Genomic DNA, 12,974 nt, shown 5'->3' with positions numbered 1-12,974 from the left:
GGCGCATCATCTACAAAACGGCACACAGACATCCCCACCAACCTGCATGCACTTTCAGTTTTCAGGGAAAAGGAATCTGCAAACCTTGTTTTACAGAGGCTGATGATAAGTTTTCCTCCTTGAGGTTTGGCTGCCTTGGAAAACAAATAATCCCCCCAAAGCTACCGCCAGGAAAGGAGAAGGTACATCCTGTGTTCAGTAAGGCAGGCATGCAATCTCTCAAAGGCTTAGCATCTAAAATGTAACTGTGGATTTATGGAGTACAGGAGGTGTTTTTAGCATTGGTCAGCTGTAGTACCCACCCTTCCACTTCAAACAGGTTATAGTACAGTACTTTAATAATCACATTCACTTTCACGCTCTGTTTTGTCTCACATCATCTGAGGAGGGAAGAACGTACTAGAAAATGAGGGCTGCCAGAGCTGCAAGGAACAGGATATGAGGGGTCCCAGAAAACAGATCTGACAGCTATGGGCAGGTCAAGCGGCCCAGATGCAGGGGGGAGCTGTGCCACACTTTTCTTATAGCTGCATTCAGGGTGTCAGCACACTAACAACACTGATGACTTTGTCACTGCTCTTCACCTCCCACCACTGTCCTTGTACCTAAACCAGTAATGGAAGTGATAATCTCTACGTTAAAGAGCACAGGTACTGCTGATGTCCCATCAGAGACAGAGGCTCTGGGCTTTGGCAATTCAGACCTGACATTCAGTTGGTTTGTTTCTTTGTTTATTCCCTCCTCACCTACCACATGTGTGTTAACTGGGATGATCAAAGGCCACACCACAACAAAGGTCACAGGGAGCAAAGACCCTACTCCAGCTATGGCACTTCACAGTTAGGTAGAATTTTTAACTTTAAGGGCCATGAAGCTGTTCAGCACTGCAATGCTTGCCTACAGCATGTGCTTTTTTAGTATTTTGTATTATCTTAGCACTTAAATGTATTATTAGGGTCTGCTATACCTTCAGTTCCCAGAGCTTACGACTTGCATTAGGGAAAAAAGTCATTTGATGTGGGCTGGCAAACATTTCTAATTTGCTTGACTTCAGAACAAGTCAAACCAGTTAAAAAGCTGGAGAACCCCAGCTTAGAAGTCCTTGCTAGCCCTTTCACAGATAACAGCATGACAGTGACCTAAAATTTCGGTTTTGCAATTTTTTTTCCTGTCTGCATTGAGGCACCAACAGAGGTTTATAGCTCTGGCTGAAACATTACCGAACAGACATTTTGCAAAGCATTTCTAGACCACTAGTTTCAGTACATGCCCTCAGTGAGATCACAGGGAAAGGCCCCTGCACCCAACATCATCCCTGGCTCACCCTGCAATGTGATCTGCCCTGCTGACCCTCAGGCTCCTTGACACAACATGCTGGGCAGTCCTTTCCCTAATGTCCTCAATCACTTGAATTTTAATTCCCATTTCAGGAATTTCTGAAGCCAGACCCCTCCTTAAGACAAGCTGCTAAACATAGTTTCTTGGCCATTACTCTCTATTTGCTCATTGTATCTCTTAGCAAGACATGGCATGATGTGCCTTCGCGCCGAGGGGACACCCTGGAATTTACAGCACTCTGATATACACAAAAAAACCTCACTTTGGCAAAAACATTACACATCAACACAAAATAAACACATGAAATATTTTGAGTTCCATAGGCTTCAGAAAGCTGTAAAAATACCATGAAGTCAGTCCCAGTACTAGATGGTACAAAGGTACTTTCAGACACCAACAAGTAAACAATCCAACTCAAAACATTGCCTATAATGTTACTGTACACTGATCTCTAGGAAATCCCCCATTTACAGAGAAAGCTTCTGCCTAACTCCCCCACAAAACACATAAACCACATTTGCCAGGAAACCCTGTTCAAGTAAAACTTGAACTAAACAAGAAACTTTTATCTCTGCAAGTTTCTTGAGCAGCAGAAAAGAATGACAGTCCAAGGCAACAGCCAAAAGAAATGTTGAAAAAGAGAAATGTCATTTCATCACACTTATAATGAACTGGTCCAAAAGAACACCAAGGAAAATGTCTGGATACTTTGGTGCACCTTCCTTCAAAGAGAGAAAAATCTAACCACTAGTTAGAAGGGTGCTGCAGGATCTCTCTTACATTAAGGTGGTTTGTCACCAAAAGCTTCAAAAAACTGCATCACAGCAGATTCTTACCTGGCAAATCTCTCTTTATCATTTGGCATCGGGTCATCATCACACCTAGGAGAAGGGGGAGGGGACAAAGAGTTCTTAAAGTGTTTACACTTATTCTTTCCCAAAGACATTGAGAGAAGAACAAGGTTTAATAAATCACACCAAAAAGGCCTGATGTTAAAAAGGCAAACTGCTGCGTGTAGGCAATCCAGAACCATACTCTTCATTTATCTAGCTAAAAGACTAGTTTAATTATTTTTATCACCTTGATGATGTTTTCCACATCACATTCATAAAGGACAGCGGCATCACACTCAGTAATTTAAGCACAATCACACACAAATAGGTTAAACTGCACTTTGAAGATACAGTTAGCCCAAATCAAGGCCCTTATCCAAAGGATCTCAGTAGGTAAATCCTACGTTCATCAGGACCATTATCATCGCAAAGCCATTCTGCAGTCATCTTTAAAAGACTGTAACATATGGACTTCCAGTATCATTAGAGTTGTCCAATCCTAAACCATGTAGTGAGACTACAAATAAATAACATGAGATCTTCCAACTCTTCTGCGTTCCATATGGATAACGAGAGGAGATACTCGCAGCCTTGCCAACTCCTCAGGAGTAAGGATGTCTCTGTAATTGAAGCATCCTTACAACAGATGAGAATTAAGTAACATGTGTCTGAGGCACTAACAAAAGCTCAGCATCTCACTGTTGTGCCGATAAGCTATTTGGCAGAAGATTTTTCTCTAAAATCAGCAAGGGCTTGGCCAGCAGTAGTGCTTCTCTAGTGCTGCACTCGAACAACCAGCGGATTGCTGGAAGCATTCATGGAAACTCTTTAATCTTTTGAGTTGCTGGTATCGAAAACAGCAACATTGTCACGGACTTCTGTAACAGCGCTTCAACCCAGGGCTTGCAAGGCTCACTTCTTCAGCTGACCTCATCTCGCTATGGAGGCTACCAGGGAGACTTGAGATGGAGACTGCATCCAAAGGAGTAATGGGATCCCCTCGCAGCCACAGTCCCTTCTCTGGATTCACAGACCCCATGTGCACAGCAGCTTTGCTTTGGCATCAGCTGCAAAGATGGAGGTATACTGCTGACTAGGAGAAAGGGAAGAGTTTAAGGAAGCGGAGCACTGCCTCCTTCAGACTCCCCCCGCTTCCCTCTGCACTGCTGGAGAGTAAAAGCCACATGAGCAGCAAGCTCCTGCTCTGGGGGGAATGCACAGACACACCTAGACCATACAACAGAAACTTCTGGGTGCAATGTTCTCCCTCACCTGAGGAATTTACTGTTCCCTTCTCCATCATCATCAAAATCAAGTCTGAAAAACAGAAGCAAGAAGATAATTATTAACCAAGTGCTTTCTCCTTTAGAGGTTGCTTTTCTGTCTGTCCCTACAGGGATGCAGATGATTCTTGAAAGGAAGATTTAAGCAATCCCAGGGGCTAATGTGAAACAATCCACAAAGTTTAGAAGGGGGCTTCCTTTACATGCCTATCAGAAACAGAACAAGGAAACAGTTCAGAAGAGAGAAAGCCCACTTGGAGCACCCACTGCATCACAAACTCCTGTTACAAAAGCTCTGGATCTCCTAGCAGTGATCTGAAGCCCAACAGGCTGCCACAACTGCTCCTCACTGCTCAAGGGACCAATCAGCCTACAAATGGAGCACTCCCAACAAAAAAGCTTGGATCAGTTGCATTTAAAAAACAGGGGAGGACAAAATACTTCAAGAGTTAAAGTTCAGTCTGGTGGCCTGCGTAGTTACCATCCTTAGTTCAACAGCAGACAACGTCACTGTGTTTGCTCTAACAGGGTCAAAAAAACATTTCTAACAAGCGTATGTGGGAGGACAGAGGAAAGACTTTTCACCACACTTCCCTTCAGGATGGAAAACTGGTGTGTAGATGCAGCACAGCAGCATGTGTGTTTGTAAATGAAGTGCAAGGAACAAGTAGCAGACAGCGTGGGAGGAGCTGCAGGGGAGTGGGTGCATCAGCAAATGGAGGTGAAGGAAAGTTTGAGTGACTGGGGGGGGCAGGGAGAGATTTTAATTAGCTTCAAAATTAAGAGGAAATTTCTTGTGCCAGGAATTTAAGAGCAGCCACTCAATATCCTTTTAATCTGCAAAGGCATTTTTAGCAAACAAAAAGCCTACCACAAGCCCATTGCAGCTTCCCCCACCGCCACTCCCAGAGAGGGCACAGTTGCAAAGGTTTGAGTAAGGCCCCAACATTCACATATTCTCTGTTCTTCAACCTCTCTTGCAGCAACTGGCCTGTCTCACTGCTTCAGTGACTCCTGTTTCACTCTTAATCCTTGGTGAGCAACCCTATTCTACTGCGAGGTGCAACTCAACTTTCTAATCCCCTCTTTTTATATGTAATACAGAACCTGGCTTTAACGTGTATGATTGGCATAAAGCATACCACTACAAAGTAAAAAGACTGGATACAGCACACCTGAAGGAACCAGAAAACTTCTTTGCTTAGAAGTAGACAAGTTTCCTCATCACAAGGCTGACAACTCTTGAAAGAGAGCAATGCTTCCTCAAAAATACACTTCACACACACACCTCCCCCTCAAAAAGTAAAAACCACACAGGTACAGAGCACACACTCACCCAGGACGCCTCTTGTTGGCTCTCTGAACAATGCCTCCTCCAGCTTGTGCTTGTCCAGGGTTCCCAGAGCTGACACCTGCACCCAGTGAGGAAACATCTGATGCCATTTCTAAACAGGACAGTGGAAAAAAAGAAAATAAACCAGTATTACGTCAAATCCCCCTCCAGTTCAGAGGGTGGAGTGTTCTCTGCATGTAGCTTCCATTAAAAGTGATTTCATTTCATCATCTGATGCAGATAGACTCTGTGCAATGCGTGTTTCTAGTCCTTTCTTCTACTGCCTCTCCAAAGCCTGCACTAAGGGTCCATTTCAAGCTTTGAGCACATGCTGTTTTCATAAGCTCAAAAGCTTAGATCGCTAAACTAAAAGATGTGGTCTCCTTTTTAGACAGAGGAGGAGTCTGATGTGATTGTGGGTAGGGGCTGAACCCAGTCTCATATGCTAGCAGCATGAGTATGCAGAAGGGGAGGAGAAGAGTTACAAGTTTGCCTAACAACATTAACGCCACCTCTTCAAGAGGGTTTATTTCCCAATCTAAGAGAGAAAGAATTAACCCAGATGCTTGTAAGGCACCTTGAAAATCATGATCTTTCAGACAGTCATTTCTATTCTTTGGCAGTACCAACCTGCGGGCACCACAGGCATGATTAGCAATCTGCCTACGCTCCTCCACAACTGGCCACACACCAGAGCAGAACATCATCATTTTGGGGAAGAACTGATACTACCTCCACTAAGCATAACATCAGCCTTGCTTGGAGCTAAAAACCTTGGGTTTTACATGTAGAAAAGTTGCAAAAGCAGTAGGAAACCTAATCAATGCTTTCTAAGAGATGAAACAGGCAGGTAATGCACTCAAGAAGCATGGAATTCGGTGAGCCTTCAGAGATCATGCCACACAATATTGCAGTACTGCTTCTACGAAAGGTTCCACACAGATAAAACATTTGAGAACATAAAAAGTCTATTTCGAGATGTGAAAATAAGCCATTTATGGTGTATGGGAAGGAAAGAAGCGTCTAAGTGGAGAACTTGAATGCGCTGCCCTCACAAGTCAGATGGCAGGCTCAAGCCTGTTATGCATTATGGGTTTTTCCACAATGAAAGCAAAGAGCCTCAGCTCTCCATGCAGCCACATACACACTAAACCACTTCCCCGGCTGTGTGGGCAGGCTGGGCTCCCAACCCCTGCCCATGTTCAAGCAGCGTAAATGCCCCATTCTCCTCCCCACACACTTCACCAGCAGCTCCCAGCTCCTACCGACACGAGCAGAGATTTCCTTGCAAGGTGAGACACTATGTTTGAAAGCAGTGTTTGATAGCCGACACTGAGCCTTACTTCTTTGATCCTCAAGTAGGGCTTTTGCCTAATCCCATTTTTTGAGGAGCACACATAACCTGCTGTGTAGTTGTTCAAAGCTTGCTCAGCATGACTTAAACTGAAACCATGTCTTAACATTGCCACGAGAGCTGCATTCAACATTCTTCTACATTAACATAGTCTGATCTGCACCAGAACCAGAGTTTTTAAATAAGTTAAGGCATTTTTTCATGTTTCTGAAATAAAATGAATACAGAGCTGATTTAATGGCTGTGGTTTTTTTAAGCTTGCTGCTAACCAACTCCTAGGCTGTAACCAAAACAGTCGCTCCAGCCAGAGAACCTCCATCACAATCTTTGCAAACTGAGTTGTGCAGAGTGCCTTGAAGGTAGACAAACTGCTTCTGCTTTATGGAAGAGGAGGGGACCAAAAAAACCCAACCCAACATACACAAAAAAGGCCTATTGTTAGGGTTCCAAACCACAGCAAAGTGGTACGCTGACACCAACAGCTGCATATGCATGAAATGCTGCCAGAATTGGTGGGACAAAGAAAAGAATCAAAGTCAGGTTTAACAAATATAGCAACAAATCAGGGCTTAAGCTGTGAGGCTGTCAAATCTTAGCTTAGCCAAGACCATGAGGATATTGCTCCACAAGTAAAGGTGAGCTATACTATAGCAAGCTTCTGTGCAACAGTGTCCATTTTTACTTTTCGCCTCATCAAACATAAACCAGCCTTTTGTATTCCTAACGGAAAAGGAAAACCCCCCTATTTTCAACATCATAGATACATCTGGGTTTAACAAGTATTTTTACAGTTCCTGAAGTCAGATTTCAATCCAACAGTTTAATCTAAGCAGTACTTCCAGACTTGGACGGTGGTTTGCTTGCAGCTAAAAGCAGAGCTGTGCAACAGCCCAACCACCTCTGTGGTGTGGCTGGACCACAGCAGCTGGCTTGCAGTAACAGCTCCAGCTCTCAGAAACCATGCTCCAAAACTTCTGGTGTTTCTTCAGGAAAAAAAAAAATAATCTTTTACCACAGTAACATTGCTAGCCTCTATTACCGCCCGATCTGTTCTCCTCCAAGCAGCAGACATTGCTGAAGAAGTTTCTTCCTTGCCAGTCCATAGTATTTCCCAGGGGTGACTAAAATACGGAATAAACATCCAGCTCAATGCTTCGTAGTTGAAGGGGCCAACAACAACAGTCCCAAACAACAGCATGAGAGAGCACACCCAATTTGAACACTAACTACAACAACAAAACACAAGGCCTTTGCTAAAGTTTAAAAAAAACTGAGAACAAAGAAGCAGGTAGAGAAACAAAGATTTTTAAAAGACAGAAGATTATTTGAGGTTGCTGGTTTTCAACATGTGAATACATAAGGTCTCTGCCAGGAGATCAGTCCCTATGTAATAAAGTCAAGACAGATGATGTGATGCACTTAAAATAAACAGAGGTTGGCCTTTCTCACACTCCATCCTCCATGCTGGGACCACAGACCCATCCCATCTCCTCTCCACTCAATTTCAGGTCGCTTGGACACCTCTGTGCTCCTTCCCTTATTTCTAAGCAAAGCCCCAAGGTGCAGAAAGGGCTAATATCAAAGGTCTTTGTTTAGTGGAATGTGGCCTCAAGTGCAAGTAAGCCAGGTCAGAAAGTTTATTCATTTTCTCCACGAGCCTGTGGCTTTTCAACACATGTATTTAAACACCATGGTCCGAACAGAAAAAGTTTCTGGAGCATGGCAGATAATCATTTTATTAAGGAGAGAGGAATTTCCGCCTTCTGGCAGGGGAAGGAAGTGATACTGTGCTGTTCCTCCGCAAACCAACTTTTAAATAGGGTTGAGGGGGAAGGAGGACGCCTTTGTTTTTGAAGCCCTCATCTGAGCCTTTGCTATTTCTAAGGAGCCTACTGCATGGACTAGCATCTCACAGCAGCATCACACAATGAAACGGCTTTACCTCATGCTTCGGCTTCCTACTTGGAAACATTTCCCTCTCGTGGTACAATATGCCCTTTCACAAGTGGAAGAACATAAAATATCTTGAGATTTGGTAAGGTAAATTGGTAATATTTTGCTCTACATACTGAAGGAGAGCATCAAAATGGTTATATACTCTTTCACACGACCCATTGGCCTCTCTACCACATCCTCACCCCAAAAATAGGGAGAGCATGGGGCAGGCAGATGGGGTGGGAAGAGGTCTAGCTTTTTCACCCTTCAGAATTTCTAGGGCACTCACACAAATGCAAAGCTTCCTTTCAAACCCCCCATTTTTCCCCAATCCAATCACAAGCTGTACAGCAATATTATACTAAGGTCAGCATAGAATTGATGGAACCCAACCTACCAATGCAAGCTCTGAAAGCTTTGCGCAAGACAGCCAGGTGCTGGTGAGGGTGTCTCAAACACACACGTACTCAGTAAATCCACTGGCCCAGATGCCCATCGTGAGAAAAGCAGTCACTTCACAGAAATCCCTCCACAGCTGCAGTTGATAGCCACTGGCTCCAAGCGTAAAAGGCAAGATGTGAGCAGTCAGAGGCAACCTTAGCCAAAGACCCAGCTAACGGAGTCAACCAATTCTAAGCAAGCCTGGTACATTATAACCTATGAAATACCAGTTTCACAAACTAAAACTATGGTCACCAGGAAAGCTGCTGCTCAGTTGCTCGAAGCAGTGACTAGCAGTTCCCATATATCAGGATGCTTAGCTCTGACTCAACATATTGATATCCAAAGCAGCGAGAACATTTTTCAACTACTCCAAAATAACTACAGAAGCAATGAACACATTCCTTTGAAACAATGTTAAGAGCAACAGGACAAATGGTCATTTTCATTTCGAAAGTGGTTTCTTCAAAAAAACAGATGTGCCACCAAAAGTCCCAGTCGATCTTTCTCAGAGGGCAGGGTGGGTTTTGTAGAGTCACTGCTGCAAGAAGCAATATCCTTGTTCAGTTTCTGTTCCAGCCCTTTCTAGAATCAATCCCTGCTTGCCTTTAACACGTTAAATCTAATTAAGGCCAGAAGAGATAAGCAGAGGCAGCGCAGAGAAATTACAGATCCTCATTTGTAACTGAATACAAATCTGCAAGCACAACCACAATTCAGCCAACAGTTTGACCCAGAATAGAATAGGCTGGAAGATCGCTAAGGGAATGTCATCTCGAGAGCCAGACTTCCAGCCCAGCTCTCCTGGGAAGGGCTCTGTTGCAACTACTGGCATCTCAATAGCAAAAAAGCGTCAGAAATAAAGTCACAGAAAATATTCAAAACTGTGATTTACAAGATGGGCCTGCCATAGCTATTAAGTGCATTTTCATTGTACCACTTAAGTCTACTCCAGCCAGACACTGTACAAAGAACAGCAAAAATGGTGGTTCATGCTGCAGAGGGTTTTAGTGTATGGTTGTATGACCCAGCACATTTTAGCACAGGAAGATTTAGTTTAAACTTAACCATTAATGAGCTCCCCAAAAGACCAAGAAAGTTTAAAGCAGGTTTGATAACAGCTGCTAAGATAAACCAGTGTACTACTTTAACAAATACTTGCATTTCACTCACAACTCTAAGGCTCCAGTCTAAACAGCACACATGGCTTTGTATTTACAAAGTGTCCCAGGTACATTAAACAGATTTATTTTTTAAGCAGGTGGGGATTTTTTCTAGGTTGTTTGAACTTCCCATGCAATGCCAGCTCAGCACCGACATCCCCATGAGAACCTTCTCCAAGAGGCATTACAGAAATTAACTTACAAAAATTTTCAAGTGTTTGAAATCAGGCATTCATAAAAGTAAATGTTTGAAGTGAAGCTGATCAATCATATATTCATCCAGCCAGCACTAAAGGTGTCCTAATAATCCAAGTTAACATGAAAACCTGTAAAGTAATGCAAGTAAGGCAAGCCACTTTTCTTTTTTTAATCCCTCCTCATATTTCCTCCCAGTTAGTGGATGCTATTCACTTTTCACTCCTAATCAAGATATTTTAACATAAAACTTGCTTAAATTGGCAGTTGAAAGCTTTCAATCTAGCACTCTTCACCTTTCCAGTCTCTTTCCATTAAATAGGACCAGTAAGCAGTGTGGTGGCTTGCCTCACCCTCGGAAAGATGAGGTAGCAGAAAGGTTTTGCAGATCTATTTTTCAGTAAGTTTATCTGAAAACAGAGAAATGCTTTACCCACCTCTCTCACAGGTTTCTGAGGTGACCTGCTTTGCCCGTGCAGCCTTTCAAGGAAGGGCAGAAGGCCCAGGACAGCACAACACTGAACACAAGCTGCAGTTTGAACACTTAAAATAAGTTCCAACTTATTTTTGTGGTCAGTTTTCCCACCTTTTGCCACGGCCTGCTCAAGCTGCGAGGACATTCAGCATATTTGGGGGCATTATCCAGTATTCACTGGAGCCCCGCAGTCCATTTTTCAACAGCAAGGAAAAGTGGACCCAGCTTCTAAGGAACAATTTTCACAAGTAATTTATTGTACTAATAAGAGCTATGTATATAAAGCTTATGCAGACTGTAAGTATCTCCCCCCCCCCCCCCCCCATTTAAAAGGGGCAAGCTAATGTTGGTCAGTCTGCCTGTAGTTATAAATATTAAACACAGATAGTGAAAGTTCTTTTTCTTTTCCTTGCGAATTTGTTTAAAACTTTCCTTTTATGCAAAATACTATGCAACTCCAAAGACTACACTTACATAAACACTTTCCAATACACTAACAGTTAAAGCCACGAGTATCTTCCGTTCTCATTCACTGGATTCTTACCAAGCTGGCTCATAACATACATTTTCCATTTTTACTCCAAGCAACAGCATTATTTTTTTTGCTTTACATTTAGCTACACATCCTTTGCCCGCCAAACTGCAAAACCTTGATCTAGCACTATGCTGGCAGAAAAAGTGAACTTCCTGGTCAAGCCCACAACACCACCAATACACATAACTAAGATTTTACTACTTGGAATACTCTCACTTTTTTATGGCATATTGCTGTGAGCCAAAAGAGTATTTTGCTGCAGGATGGGATCACAAGATTGACAGTTTCCATTTCAGATATGTTTTTATTAAGCTGAATCAGGAATTTTTTTTTCTAACACACCATCTTTTCTGATTACTGAAGAACTTCAGATCATTATGTGAAACCACAACCACGTATTTCCAGACACCAGTTCTGCACCCTTGCCTCGGAATCACCACAGACAAATGACCCAACAAGTGTTCTCAATATTTAAAGCCACAAAAGCTTCCTATATCCTTAGAATGAAAAAAACAAAATCATCCTTTAAAAGTTACATTGAACAGTCCTCGATAAACCTGAACATGTCACACGACACAAGACCTCGCCAGCCTCAAGCCACAAGCAAGAATAGTTAGAAACCACAAGCCAAAAAAAACCCAACACAAAACCAACCCCAAAAACACAGAAGCTCAAATTCTGATCTCAGTCACCACATTGTAAATCCATTACAACTTCACAGACACTGGATTATTCCAGATACATACTAATTTCAGAGCAATTTAGCCAGAAATCTGATAAAGCCTGAAAGATTCAACTTTATTCAGCAAGCATCAGATATCACCAACTGCCAGCTTTCTCCAAACAAGGACTCACCCCTTCGTTATCAACCCGAGGGAGCAAAAGTTTAAAGAATATTTTGCTTTCTGCTGACAGGCACTCACACCCTTGGTTATGCACCAGCTATTCAGCTCAGCAGTTTAAAAAGAGACAGAGAAGAGATTTGTAAAAATCCTTTTCAAAACAGCGCATCAGATTTTGTCTGTTGCTAATTAAGAAAACCTCAATGAAACATATAGCAAAAAAAGGGTCTAAAACCAACATAAACCATTAAGGACAATAAACGCAAGCTAGCCCTGCTACTGGTTGCTCCCTCCTGGGAGGGTGATGATGGAAACCAGACCCCAGCACCAGGTACACCAGATCAGGCATGTGCGGGGCCCATGCCTAAGCCAACAACTGAAGCTCAGGGAGCAGAGACAAGCACAGACGTCTTCCTCCCCAACATAACAAGCTCACAAGCTATTTCCTTCTCCATTTCCAGCTTACCTTCTCTCCAAAATAGCCTGCCACTCAATGAAGTACCTCCTTTAAAAGTTTTTGCCATCTGACAACTGCACTGGTTCTCTGAACCCTCCCAGAGCACCCCAAGCCGGCTCCCTGAACACCCTTTCCCCACACTGACTCCCTCGTTTCTTCTCACGGGTGTCCCCCAACCCATCCCACCCTTCCACCATCCACAGGCCCCTCCTGACCCAACCCCCAGCCCTCTCAGCTCAGGCCCAAACCCTCCAACCTCCAGATAACACCCCCTGGCTCCTCTAAAGCTCCGTCCCCGACCAAACCTCCAACCCCATTAACCCAGCTCCTCGAAAGTCACCAACCCCAGGTGACACCTTCCACCCAGCCCCACACTCCTACGGCCCAGCCCGGGCCTCCTCCGCAAGCTCTTTAGCCCAACCTGGCCCTTACTAACGGCACCACCAGCCCAGCCGCCCAGACCCAACCTCCCTCCACCGAGCGCTGCCTCCCTCAACGGCTCCTCAGCTGGCCCCTGCCCGCCTCAGGGCTTCCTCGGGTCCCCGGGACGCCCCAGGTCCGACCCCCCCCTCCCTCAGTACCCCCTCCAGCCTCCCCATGACTCCCGTAGACCAGGCGCCCGCAGCCTCCGCAGCGCAGACCACCCGACCCAGACACCCCGGCTCACCCGGGTTGGCGGCGGTAGCTGCCATGACCGGTGCGGACGGGCAGGCAACCGCGTCCCTCCTCGCCGCCACTGCCAAGATGGCGGCACAGGAAAACCCTCTGTGCTGCCGCGCAGCCTAACCTG

General features: G+C 44.3%; 1 protein-coding gene across 10 annotated transcripts in view; it reads right to left on the bottom strand.

Moving 5' to 3' along the window:
- The window catches only part of ARNT (aryl hydrocarbon receptor nuclear translocator), a 27,177-nt gene extending 14,203 nt beyond the window's left edge, over positions 1-12,974 (bottom strand). For all 10 annotated transcript variants that reach the window (XM_049804171.1, XM_049804173.1, XM_049804172.1 and 7 more), the window contains exons 1-4: positions 12,852-12,974; positions 4,791-4,899; positions 3,444-3,488; positions 2,175-2,219 (exon numbers count right to left, since the gene is read on the bottom strand). In XM_049804171.1, the coding sequence (XP_049660128.1) occupies positions 2,175-2,219; positions 3,444-3,488; positions 4,791-4,899; positions 12,852-12,876 (224 nt within the window). In that variant the 5' untranslated portion in view covers positions 12,877-12,974. The remainder of the gene's footprint in view (positions 1-2,174; positions 2,220-3,443; positions 3,489-4,790; positions 4,900-12,851) is intronic.

This window comes from Accipiter gentilis, chromosome 7 (genome assembly GCF_929443795.1).
Source record: "Accipiter gentilis chromosome 7, bAccGen1.1, whole genome shotgun sequence".
NCBI lineage: Eukaryota > Metazoa > Chordata > Aves > Accipitriformes > Accipitridae > Astur > Astur gentilis.
Note: the sequence above shows the minus strand (reverse complement) of the source record. Positions and strands in the feature narration are given on the sequence as shown.